The sequence below is a fragment of the Malaclemys terrapin genome, chromosome 6 (assembly GCF_027887155.1).
Source record: "Malaclemys terrapin pileata isolate rMalTer1 chromosome 6, rMalTer1.hap1, whole genome shotgun sequence".
NCBI lineage: Eukaryota > Metazoa > Chordata > Testudines > Emydidae > Malaclemys > Malaclemys terrapin.
The window spans coordinates 121,993,348-122,005,940 of NC_071510.1; the positions used below are offsets into that span (position 1 = coordinate 121,993,348).

The 12,593-nt window shown below is 50.9% G+C and overlaps 1 protein-coding gene across 1 annotated transcript; it reads right to left on the bottom strand.

Moving 5' to 3' along the window:
• Positions 1–112: 112 nt before the first annotated feature.
• SIGLEC15 (sialic acid binding Ig like lectin 15) lies at positions 113–12,062 on the bottom strand. Its single transcript, XM_054032478.1, has 5 exons — positions 11,897–12,062; positions 8,614–8,997; positions 4,398–4,757; positions 2,617–2,647; positions 113–283 (listed from the first exon to the last, which is right to left on the bottom strand). The coding sequence occupies exons 1-5, from the start codon at positions 11,946–11,948 to the stop codon at positions 205–207; spliced, it is 906 nt and encodes a 301-aa protein (XP_053888453.1). The 5' UTR covers positions 11,949–12,062; the 3' UTR covers positions 113–204.
• Between the last annotated feature and the right edge of the window lie 531 nt (positions 12,063–12,593).

The window sequence follows — 12,593 nt, forward strand, 5'->3', positions numbered from 1 at the left end:
GTTGCAGCCAGTAGGGGCCAACCTGCTCACGCATGACCAGTCTGACATTCCATGCATCAGAGCCGAGTAGTACATATGCACATTGCTGGAGAAAAGACACACAAACATAACCTGTTTTGTTTTACATGTAATGAATAGTAGATCAACATGTGTAAACACGTGAAAATGATGTGGTCCAGATTCCAAAGGCCAAGTTGCTGTAGGTCATTCTGTCGGCAAACTCCTACTGCCACAGTTGTTTCTGCGATCAAAATTTTCATATGTAGAGTCTTGCGCTTGTTGCCTGCCAACAAAAGAGTCGAGAAAGGGAAAGGCTAGTGTGTCCGTTGGCAGTAAATATAAATGCTGGCTTCCCTCTGCAGGGCTTCGGAAACGATGCTATTTGAGAACTCAGCTGATTTCAGATCACAGTTCCAGGGCGTCAGAATCAACCTGATGATAACCCATTTTATTTGAAGTTGGTCCTACCATCTTTTGGTTTGTTTGTTTTTTAGTTTCATATGTTTGTACGTAGTGTTTTTCATCCTCAAGGATCCAAAAGCATCTCACAAACTATATGCATACAACACTACGGCCCTGCAGCTGCTTCGGAGCCTCAGACCACAGGGACAAACCTCTCCACTCCAGGACCTTGGTTTTTAAGCGGTCATCTAAAGGGAGACAAAAACAACGAGGAGTCCGGTGGCACCTTAAAGACTAACAGATTTATTTGGGCATAAGCTTTCGTGGGTAAAAAAACCAAGAAGTGGGTTTTTTACCCACGAAAGCTTATGCCCAAATAAATCTGTTCGTCTTTAAGCTGCCACCAAAGTCCTCGTTGTTTTTGTGGATACAGACTAACACGGCTGCTCCCCGATACTTGATAAAGTGACATAGGGCATTTCCACCCCACAGAGCTTTTGACAGTATAGCTATGTCAGCAGAGCCCCCTAGTGGAGATGCAGAGTATGCCAACAAAAGCTGTTCTGCGGCATAACGACACCACCTTCCCGAACAACATTAGCAACGTCGACAAAAGCTCTCTTCTTTGGGCACAGTTAAACCTGTGCCGGGGTTTTGTTGACATAACAATGTGGGCTGGGGAGGCAGATGGGGTGTGTGATTTTTTTCCCCCCAGGCTCCTTGCTGGCATAGCTATGCCAGCAAAACTTCATAGTGTAGACCAGAAGTGGGCAAACTACAGCCCGCAGGCCACATCCAGCCCGCGGGACCGTCCTGCCCGAGCTCTTGGCCTGGATGCTAGCCCCAGCCCCTCCCCTGCTGTCCCGCCTCCCCGCAGCCTCAGCTCACTCGCTCCGCCGCCGCGCAATGCTCTGGGCGGAGGGGCTGTGAGCTTCTGGGGCAGCGCAGCTGCAGAGCCCAGCCTGACCGGGTCTCTGTGCAGCGTGGTGGCAGCGGCGGCGTGGCCCGGCTCCAGCTGGGTGGCGTGGCTGTAGCGCCACCAGCCACCGGTGCTCCAGGAAGCGTGGTAAGGGGGCAGGGAACAGGGGGGTTGGATAGAAGGCAGGGGTGTGGATAGGGGTTGGGGGAAACAAGGGGATGATTGGGGGCAGGGGTTCCAGGGGTCAGTCAGGAAGGAGGGAGAGTTGGATGGGGCAGCAGGGGGCAGTCAGGGGCAGGGGTTCCAGGACTAGTCAGGGGACAGGGATAAGGGATGGTTGGATGGGGCAGGGGTCCTTGGGGGGGCATCAGGAATGAGAGAAGGGGTTGGATGGGGCGGCGGGGGTCCGTGGGTGTGTGGATGGGGCAGGGATCCCAGAGGGGCTGTCAGGGAACAGGAGGGGTTGGATGGGGCAGGAGTCCCGGGGGAGGGGCAGATAGGAGTGGGGGCCGGACCACGACCTCCTCCCCAATCGGCCCTCCATACAATTTATGAAACCTGATGCGGCCCTCAGGCCAAAAAGTTTGCCTGCCCCGGGTGTAGACCAAGCCCACAGACACAGTCAAATGCACAGAATCCAATTCATCAACCTTGTCAAGGGATGAGTCACTCCTGGCAGGGTTGGAAGCCGTGTTTCTGGCACAGCGAGATGTTTTCCACATGATATTTACCATGTTGTCAGGCTAGATCTACCCTTGAGTTCAGTAGAAGGCAGCTAACACATTTTTAAAGACTAGTTTACTCCCAAACATTTCCTCCAGGCTACAGATGTTTGTGGTTCATTTTCAAGGCTCAGCCTGGAACAAGTGTTTTGGGAGTGTCCAAATTAGCCTTAAAAATTGCATTACGTACCTGGAGCCAATTGACAATCAATAAGGGTAAAATTTTGTCATGGCTATTTTTAGTAAAAGTCACAGACAGGTCGCAGGCAATAAACAAAAATGATTCACCCCTCTAGTGTGCAGACCAGGGTGCTGATATAAAGGTGCTTATATCAGTATAGCTTATTTTGGTATATTGATACAAGCACCTTTTTACTGGTGTAACAGTCCACAGTAGAGGGCTGCCTTGATTCACGTCTATTTCTAAAGCAATATAGTTTCATTGGAACAAAAACTGTGTATAGACCAGCCGTTAGATTCTAAGGTTGTTACCAAGTCAAGGCTAAGTTGCAGTTCCCTGCTTAAAAAGGAAGGCCAAGCTTGTTAACATGACAGAAGACATGATGTTCTTACCTGGACAGTCTGGATGGGGCTGTGACATGACCTGTGAGGTGAGAATAAAGATGCAAATTAGTTTCCTGCCAATTTCATTTAGGAAGATCTGAGATTCCAGCATTGATGGTGGGTTTCTGAACCACAAGGAATGGGAAAAAAATTCCCTAAGTTCTGTTTATGGTTAGTCTTTCAATATAGTGGGAATGACGTCTAAATACAGGGAGCAAAGCATCTCGCTGCTCCTTTCTAGATGTGATTTGCTTTGTTATCATTTCCTTTGATCTTTCAAGGTGATTAGTGGCTCCCGTACATCTTCAGCACAAGAAAGTGTCATTATAGCCACAACAGTCAGAGTGCAGCATGAGCTACTCTGAGCTCAGACTGGGAGCCTCAGATTAGTCCTGGCTTTGACGTAGCATAATAAGGATGCTGAACTGGCCTGGGACTTGGGAGACTTCCCTGGCACAGACTTTTTGAGTGACCTTGGGAAAGTCACTGACTTCACCTTGTGTCTCAATTCCCCACCTGTAAAATGGGGATAATATTTCCCTACTCCAGCCTCATTGGCAGGGCCGGCTCTAGGATTTTTGCCGCCCCAAGCAAAAATAATTTTGGCCACCCCCCGCCCCCCCATTTTTTTCTTACCCCGGCCTTGCCTCAACTCCGCCCCTTCCCCAAATCCCCAGGCCTGCCTCCTCCCTCTAGGCTCTCAAACCTGGGAGGGAGGGGGAGCAGCGGCACACGAATCAGCTGTTTCGCGCGCCGTGGCCGCTCGGGATCTCCCCAGGTTTGAGAGCCTGGGAGGGAGGGCGAGCAGAGGCACACAAATCAGCTGTTTTGTGTGCCAGCAGCAGCGGAGGTGAGCTAGGGCGGACGGGGCACATTTTTAGGGGGGGGGCAGGGGTGGCATTCTGGCGCCGGCCATGCCGCCCCTAAAAATGTGCCGCCCCAAGCGCCAGCTTGTTTTGCTGGTGCCTAGAGCCGGCCCTGCTCACTGGGGCATTGTGAGGATGAAAATCCATGAATGATTGTGAAGCACTCAGCTAATATGGTGACGAGGGCCACGGGAGTACCCAGATAGACAGTGATTCTCCCTCCGTGGAACATTGATGCAGCAAGTCTCGGAACCGGGCTCGATCTACAGCGCTAAGAACAGCTGTGTGGACATTGCCGCTTGGGCTGGAGTTTGGGCTTTGAAGCCCACCTCCTCACTGGGCTTCAGAGCCTGAACTGCAACACCTGCACAACTAGTTTTAGTGCTGTACCATGAGCCCAAGTCTGTCGACCTGGGCTCTGAAACGCAGTGCTCTGGGCTGGGTTAGACGTACTCTCAGTGGCCTTGAGCAAGTCCCTCAACCTCTCTGCTTCGGTTTTGCCAGCTGTGAAATGAGGCTGATGATACCGTGAGGATTAAACCATTCTGTGAAGTGTACTGAAGGCAAGCTGTGCCGGTGTCTAGACGCAAAGCATTAATAATTCGTCTGTTTTAAAATGGCGCCTCCCAGCCATACATCTTGCTTCCTAGACCCATAGTGTTAGACATATGGAAATGCCTGTTTACTGTGTCTTTTAAAAAAATACAAGGGCCCAATCCAGCAACCCTGTAACTAGCAACTGAGGAGTTTCGCGTTTCTCCTTCTTTGCTTATGTTATTTGCTTGGATTTTCAGTTATAAACATCCCCAGAGGAGGAAAATCCTGGCTGATTGCATCTTTTTCTTTCCGCTGAGTCCCCACACTAGTTAACAGTCTGATTAAACACAGCGAATGGTATGAAAGCAAATAAATGACGGCACATACCTGCCCTCCAAAAAACAGCAATTCCTAATATCGCCAGCAACACCAGTACTTTTATTCCTAGCGTTACAAACATCACGATCACAATCAAGGAGCTGCTCGCCGCTTTGAATTTATAGAAATACACGGCTCCCTCCGCTCGCCCGTGGCTGTTAACGGCCGTGCACGTGTATTTTCCATCGTGAGTCAGGGAGCGCAACTCTTTGGTTATCTGGTGGTTCACGCTTGTGACTGATGTGGCATTGCTGAAGAGAGGGCCGGTCCATGTCAGAGAGGGCAATGGCTCCCCTTCGGCTGTACACCGCGCTCTGAAGGTACGGTCCTGGTTGGAGCCGATGGTGATGTTAACAATCCTGGGAGCAGCTGCGCGGGTCACAAGAAGTGATTAAAATCAAATGAAGATTCAAATCCCTCGCTGGTTTGGGGCTCAAAGCATTTAGTGCCCGTGTTGGCCTGAACTGATTCCTAGACTGCTATGATTTTGTAACTTCGGGATCCAGTCTCTCATCGCTCCTTTAACATTTCCTGTCTCTTGATTTCCTCATCACCCCTGTGCTTCAGAGAGAAGCACGGGGTTTGAGCAAATAGGGCACAGGCCTCGGAGTCAGGGGATCTGAGTTCCTTCCCTGTTTTATTATAACTGTTGCTATTGGGGTGATTAAAAATAGAAAGAATGTCGTCAATCTAATTTCCCCTTCGCTCTCTCTGTGGTTTGGTTTATTTATTGTTAGTGTTTCATGCCGCCTGAGCAGTGAAAATAGACTAGTCAGTTTCAGAGCCAATCGGATGGGGGCCAGGAAGCCATTTGGCCTGGCCTCAAGCTCAAAGGGGGCCTCAAATTTAGACACTTGTAAATTTTTAAGCATTTGATAAGTTTTATGCGCACGAAAGCTAGATTTTTTCCTCAATAATTAGTGCATTTGCACAGAAAAAGGCTAGAAATGCATTTGTTAAATAAAAAAATATTCAAATTATGTCTTACTCTTTTTTTGGTGCCTTATTTTGTTTTCATGTGTCATCATTTTTCATTTTTATTAGGGCTAAGGGCCTCAAATGCTGGAAGCGGCCTGGGCCTCTCTGGACCTCTGAGAGGGCCTGGTCAGTGTCACAGCCTGATTCTTATGCAATAGCCCAAGGCCTGCAATGACTGGACTGCAAATACAGCGTATCCCTATGTGAAGTAGTTGTGTGAATGAATTCATGGGTGTGAAGTGCCTTCCTCAGATGGAAAACGTCACCCAAGTGCAAACAAATACGTTCTTTTCAAGGTATTACTGCTATTTTTTAAAAAGAGCCTCAGGCACTTTGCAGACTGCATGCCACAGGCAGGGCTCACTCATCCATTGCTGAACCCTGGACAGTCTTTGGGGGTGCAATACTGCTGTTAATGCATACCAGTAGTGCTACACCCAGGGCCGGCTCTAGCGATTTTGCCGCCCCAAGCAGGAAAAAAAAAAAAAAAAAAAGCCGCGATTGCAAGTGGCGGTAGCTCTACCGCCGCTTCATTTCACGGCAGCAATTCGGCGGCAGGTCCTTCGCTCCGAGAGGGAGTGACGGCCCCGCCGTCGAACGGCCTGACGTGCCGCCCCCCTCTTCATTGGCCGCCCCAGGCACCCGCTTGCTAGGCTGGTGCCTGGAGCCGGCCCTGGCTACACCCAGCAAGGGAAGTGAGGAAACTTCTCCAGATGGAACGAGACGGGGGTGTTATTCAGCCGGATTATCAGCCAATGGTGGTTTTCAGACGGGGGTGCGCGCACCTCGAGGGGTATGCAAGATCTCGTCAAGGGGTGCTCGACACAAATCCTGTAATGGTGGACAGTGCACTTTGTTTAGTAAGATGTGGCAGGCTGAGCCTAGGTATATTATCACCCTATCTCAGATGGGGTACAGGGTAGATTTTGGAAAGGGGTATGCAGCCTAAAAAGCTTGAAAACCACTGAGCTAACAGAACCGTGGCCCTGATACTGCTGTGAGCTCTGCACAGTTGGACCCTGCATCCGTGAAAGCCTTTATTGATTTCAATGGCTGCAGCATGGTTTAGTGCAGGGGTAGGCAACCTATGGCATGTGTACCGAAGGCGGCACGTGAGCTGATTTTCAGTGGCACTCTCACTGCCCAGGTCCTGGCCACCGGTCTGGGAGGGCTCTGCATTTTTATTTAATTTTAAATGAAGTTTCTTAAACATTTTAAAAACCTTATTTACTTTACATACAACAGTAGTTTAGTTCTATATTATAGACTTATAGAAAGAGACCTTCTAAAAACGTTAACATGTATTACTGGCACCTGAAACCTAAATTAGAGTGAATAAATGAAGACTCGGGACACCACTTCTGAAAGGTTGCCGACCCCTGGTTTAGTGGATAGGGCATGGCACCGGGACTCAGGAGACCTGGGTTCTGCTACTGACACTGAGCTGCTATGTGTCCTTGGGCAAATCGCTTCACCTGTCTGGGTCTCCACTTCCCCTCTTTCCCGTTGTCAGTTTAGATTGTGGACCCGTCAGGGTGGGGACTCTCTCATACTATCTGTCTGTTCAGCGCCTGGTATGATGAGTCCCCCAGCTCAGTTAAGGATCTAGGTCAGGGGTGGGCAAACTACGGCCCGCAGACTGGATCCGGCCCGCTAGCCATTTTAATCCGGCCCTTGAGCTCCCGCTGGGGAGTGGGGTCTGGGGCTTGCCCCACTTTGGCGCTCCAGCCGGGGAGCAGGGTCAGGGGCCGCTCCACACAGCTCCCGGAAGCAGCGGCATGGTCCCCTTTCCGGCTCTTACACATAGGGGCAGCCAGGGGCCTTTGCTTTGCACACTGCCCCCGACCGAAGCCCCTCTCATGCAGCTTCCATTGGCTGGGAACTGCAGCCAATGGGAGCTGCAGGGGCGGTGCCTGCAGATGGGGCAGTGCGCAGAGCTGCCTGGCCGCGCCTCCACGTAGGAGCCGGAGAAGGGACATGCCGCTGATTCCGGGAGCTGCTTGAGGTAACTGCCACCTGGAGCCTGCACCCCTGAGCCTCTCCCCACGCCCCAACCCCCTGCCCCAGCTCTGATTCCCCTCCTGCCCTCCGAACTCCTCGATCCCCACCCAGAGCACCCTCCTACACCCCAAACCCCTCATCCCCACCCCCACCCCAGAGCCTGTACCCCCAGCTGGAGCCTGAACCCCTTCCCACACCCCAACCCCCTGATCCTTCTACCGCCCTCCAAACCCCTCGATCCCAGCCCTCCTACACCCCAAACTCCTCAACCCCACCTCAAAACCTGCATCCCCAACCAGAGCCCTCCCCTCCTCCCCATCCCAAACCCAATCTGGTTCTTACTCCAGGTGGCCAGAAGCCAGCCCTTTTCCCTGCCACAGTTCCCCATAGATTCTATTCTGGTTCTTAAATTGTACATGTCAGCATAGTATCCGAGCGCCTTAGATGCTCAGGAAAATGTCCTGTACTGATTCATAGATTCATAGATTCTAGGACTGGAAGGGACCTCGAGAGGTCATCGAGTCCAGTCCCCTGCCCGCATGGCAGGACCAAATACTGTCTAGACCATCCCTGATAGACAGATCAGATCACTTGATTGTTACCTGTTAGGTTCACTCCCTCTGGGGCACCTGGCATTGGCCACTGTCGGTAGACAGGACTGGGCAACATGGACCTTTGGTCTGACCCAGTACGGCCGTTCTTATGTTATTTGTTTTTCCTAAAGTTAATTAAGAATTTTAGGGGAAACTGTCAAAGCAGCCACCAGCAAGAGTTGGTGGCCTCACTGGGCGACGCTGTAGAGCTCCTCAGGAATGACTAGAGTGGTTCATTGCTGTGGCTATGTCTACACTACCGCTGGATTGACACTCCGGAGATTGATGCACCGGGGGTTGATTTTACGGGTCTAATGAAGACCAGCTAAATCAATGGCAGATCACTGTCTGGTCGACCCTGGTACTCCACCCGGAACAAGAAGAGAAAGGTAAATCGACAGGAGAATGTCTCCCATTGACCCAGTGCAGTGTAGCTACTGCAATAAGTTGACCTAAGCGATGTCGACTCCAGCTACGTCATTCACGTCGCTGGAGTTCCGTAACTTTGGTCGACTTACCCCCGCCCCGTAGTGTGGACAAGGTCTCAGTGTGAAGTTCAGTGGCAACTAGCATGGAGTGGTCCCTCCAGCTTCCACATTCTTCCAGCTCTCTAGCCTCTGTTGGTAGCACCATTAGAGCTGATGTTCTCTTACCTGTCAAATGGAGCCTTATCCCAGTCCTGCTTTCGTACTTGTCATGAAGATCCCCAGAAAACTCCACCCGGCAGAAGTATCTGTTGCTGTCGCTCCAGGTCAGGTTGTCGATCTTGATGGAGAGATTATTGTGCCTGGGGTTCCCAATCAGTTTGTACTTGTTCTTGTAGCTCACTGCAGTTTTACAGAGGTCGCTCAAGCTGTGAGTAACGCATTTGAACACCACCATCCCATCGTAAGGTTCCTTGATCCTCCAAATGGCTGTGAGGGTCCGGTCATATGTTTTGTGGGGGTGTGTGAAAGTACAGGGCAGAACAACCGCCTTTCCAATCTCACCAGTAGCATCTGATGGAACCTGAATGGACCAGCCATTGGACTGCAAACCTGGAACTAAAGGAACTGGCTTCAGAAACCGGAATAGCCCATAAAGGCTGATGTTCCAAACCTGAAGAATGACTTCCCCCCACCCCCATAAATCAGGAGATCCTCGCCTTACCCTGAGTCCTACCTGATCCATCCTTAGTGAGCTTATAGATACTTCATTGGCTCCATGCATTTTATATCCTCTTTTTCTTGTGCTAGGAGCCATCTCCTAGTTCTCTAGGTTATGTTATGCCTTTGTCTTTTGAGGGTGATCAAGCCCTTTCACCCAGTGGGTTGAGCAGCTCCAACAGGAGCACACACATTAATGTGCCGCCTTCTTCATTGCACACTAAGAATGGTAGCATTCTCCGTAGGGAGGTTGTGGCTTCTGACATTTCCAGAAGTCCACCTTCTGTTGACCCGGGGACATGTTATTTGAGAGTCACCACACAGTGATGGGCTCTAAAGGCAGACATAAGAGATGCTGGCGATACTGATCTAACGAACATGGCAAGGCTGGAGTGTGCATGCCAGTTCCCAGCACCTTCCCCCAAGTGTCTTGGAGGAGAGAGACAGTCTTTGACTGTTAGAGGAAAGCAGTCAGTGGTAGAGGCAGAGCACTGGCACCACGGCAGTGGAATGTTATCTTACCCTACAGCTGCCAGTAACTTCCGTAAACCGTCCCTTTCCCCAGAACAACACCATGAATTCCCCACACAGAAGTGTTGCAGGAAACATAAAAAAAAATCTCTCTCTCTCTGGACCAAATCCAGCCCCCCTGATAAAAATCTAGTTGTAGTTAGTGGGAACTGCCATTCCTCCGTGCCAGGGTCAGATTTGATCTTTGCTGTCTGATAATCCTTCTCTTGAAACCTTTTCACAAAACCAGCTTTCACCTGAGTGGAATACACATAAAAGTGTCAGAATCTGATGTCGTTACCTTGCTGGGCAGCTAATAACTGAGCTGCCACAAACAGAGCTTCTGGGAAGGTGTCTCTCAGGTCTACATATTGGTGGAAGCAATAACAGCTGCGGCACCAGGTAACGCTTCCAGGAATATGTGGTGTGGCCCAGTATCTTATAGATCAGGGGTGGGCAAACTTTTTGGCCCGAGGGCCACATCTGGGTATGGAAATTGTATGGTGGGCCATGAATGCTCATGAAATTAGGGGTTGGGGTGTGGGAGGGGGTGAGGGCTTCGACCGGGGGTGCGGGTTCTGGGGTGGGGCTGGGAATGAGGGGGTTGGAGTGCAGGAGGGTGCTCCGGGCTGGGACCGAGGGGTTTGGAGGACAGGAGAGGGATCAGGACAGGGGCAGAGGATTGGAGTGTGGGAGGGGGTCAGGTGTGCAGGCTCCGGGCAGCGCTTACCTCAAGCAGCTCCCGGAAGCAGCGGCACATCCTCCCTCCAGCTCCTATGTGGTAGTGTGGCCAGGCGGCTGCGCACTGCCCCATCCACAGGTGCTGCCCCTGCAGCTTCCATTGGCCGTGATTGCTGGCCAATGAGAGCTGCAGGGGCAGTGTGTGGAGTCCCCTGGCTGCTCCTACGTATAGGAAGCAGAGGGGGAACTTGCCGTTCCTTCCGGGAGCCGAGCGGAGGCCCAGCATGTGTAAGCCCCTGACCCTGCTCCCCGGCTGGAGCTCAAGGGCCAGATTCATATGTCTGAAGGGCCGGATGTGGCCCCCAGCCGTAGTTTGCCCACCTCTGCTATAGATCTTCCCTGACAGCTCACTGCAGATGTAACTTTTCCCTGAGTATCAGAGACCGGGGTAGATGGAAAAACTGAATGGCTGGTGTCCAAAAGGGCAGAGCACTCTCAGCTCCACTTGACTTCACTGGGATTTGTGGATTAGTGAACACGGGGTAACTGCCTAGATAGGTTAGGTAGAGACCACAGGTTGTTTTATTTACACACGTGATGTTCTTCCATGGTACCTGGCAGGTATCTCTGGGGCTGTACAACTAGCATCAGCCAACTGAATGCTTTCTAAGAGGCAAAAGCCAATGTAAGGGCAAGTATATATGCAAATTATTATTTATTTTATTAGGTTTCCAATAGATTGCCCCTCTCTGGCCCACAGTGTTTTATATTTTAGTGGCTGCTGTGTTGTCAGTGGAAAACGTCTTAATTTTGAGGTCACAGACCAAAGCCTATGATGGTGAGCTTGGTTAGCATTCATCTTGGATCCTGAAAAGATCAGGCAAAAGAGATCTCCTTGCACACTGATAACGATCTTATACTCAGATGGGCCTTGATCCAGAAAAGAAGACACTTAAAGAGAGGCTTCACTTTAAGCATGTGCTTAAGTCCCATTAAAATCATATGCTTTAAAGCTTTGCTAAATCTGGGCCATAATGTCATCTATCCATAATTTTATATGGATATGAATCCTAAATTCGATGGGCTGATTTATGAATCACAGGTGTAAGCATTGCATTGCAGCGCCGTGTGTATGTGGGTGGTGGGTACGCGTGCACACACATTAATTGTGTCTACCAGTGAAGGGCAGTCAACTCTAGAGCAAACTATGTTCGTTGTATAATAGCTCCCAGAGACACTACACAACAGTGCGGGGCAGGCAGAGAAAAATGCTGTAACCGTTTGAAAATGCAGGGGGAATTTAGGTAAATATAAAGTCCTGAGTTGGAATTTGGCTGTGATACTGGGATTAACCCCCCTACATGTTCGGCAGAGTCCTGGGCTCTCTCATGGCTGCAAAGAGTCAGAACGTTGGTCTTTTCCATAAGTTATTAGCCATATTTAGTCATTATTGTCACCTGGAATTTCAGGGCACTGTAAAGCAGCATTCTGGATCTACAATTCCTATCGAATGAGTTGCATTGCGCAGTTCCATTGGCGTCTCAGCTGAGCAAGAAGCCCAACAGTGATAACAGAGACAGGGATAGCAGTCAGAACTCACCCTTCTTGAAGATGCAAAGTAGACATGCAAGAAATAGCCCAAACCCTTTCATGTTCGCTGGTGCTCCTCGCTACGGACGGATTTCAGATCAGCAAACCAGCATTGTTCACGCCAAAGCCGAGTGGTCAGACACGCAGTCCCAGGCTGTTTGGCTGGGGAATGGAAGCCTCAGTGGTTTCCCTCTCCCCGGAGGGAATGAGTGAGTTCAGCGGAGCTGGCGATGGGGCTGGTTAAAAATACTTTTGTGGTCAGTCATGTGGAAAACACAAAGGGAGCTCAACATCTGATCATTTTCCACCAGTGGGAGGGGCCAAGAAATCCCTGCTGAACATTTCGGTTTGTAACCTTTATTGTACACGGGTGAGCCAAAGTGACAAAGGCCCTAAGTGCTCCAAACCCATTGACCCATGGGGAAGTTATAAGAGTCTGACAGACTAGGTCAACAAGTGACACCTGGCTCCTGTGGCTTGAAGGGGGCTGTTCTTCCCCCTCCCTCCGCCCCCCCCGGCTGAGACTGGCTAGGCTTCTGCACCAATCCCAGACGGCTCAGCTCCGGGGAGACAGGCAGGGCCTCAGGGGCCTGGAGCCAGAGGTGCACTGGGGGCAGAAAGGAGCAAGGGGTGGGGCCAGGGGGTGTAGAGTGTAGAGGAGTCCTGGCCAGCCGGCTGAGAGGAGCAAGTGGTGGGCGGGGGGTGGG

Excerpts from the sequence above, each read along its gene's own strand:
- SIGLEC15 (XM_054032478.1), bottom strand. The coding sequence starts at position 11,948 with ATGAAAGGGTTTGGGCTATTTCTTGCATGTCTACTTTGCATCTTCAAG. Across the intron at positions 4,758-8,613 it reads GATAAGGCTCCATTTGACAG|CTGCTCCCAGGATTGTTAAC; the intron begins GTAAGAGAACAT and ends TGACCCGCGCAG. Across the intron at positions 284-2,616 it reads GCCCCATCCAGACTGTCCAG|GCAACAAGCGCAAGACTCTA; the intron begins GTAAGAACATCA and ends TTTTGTTGGCAG.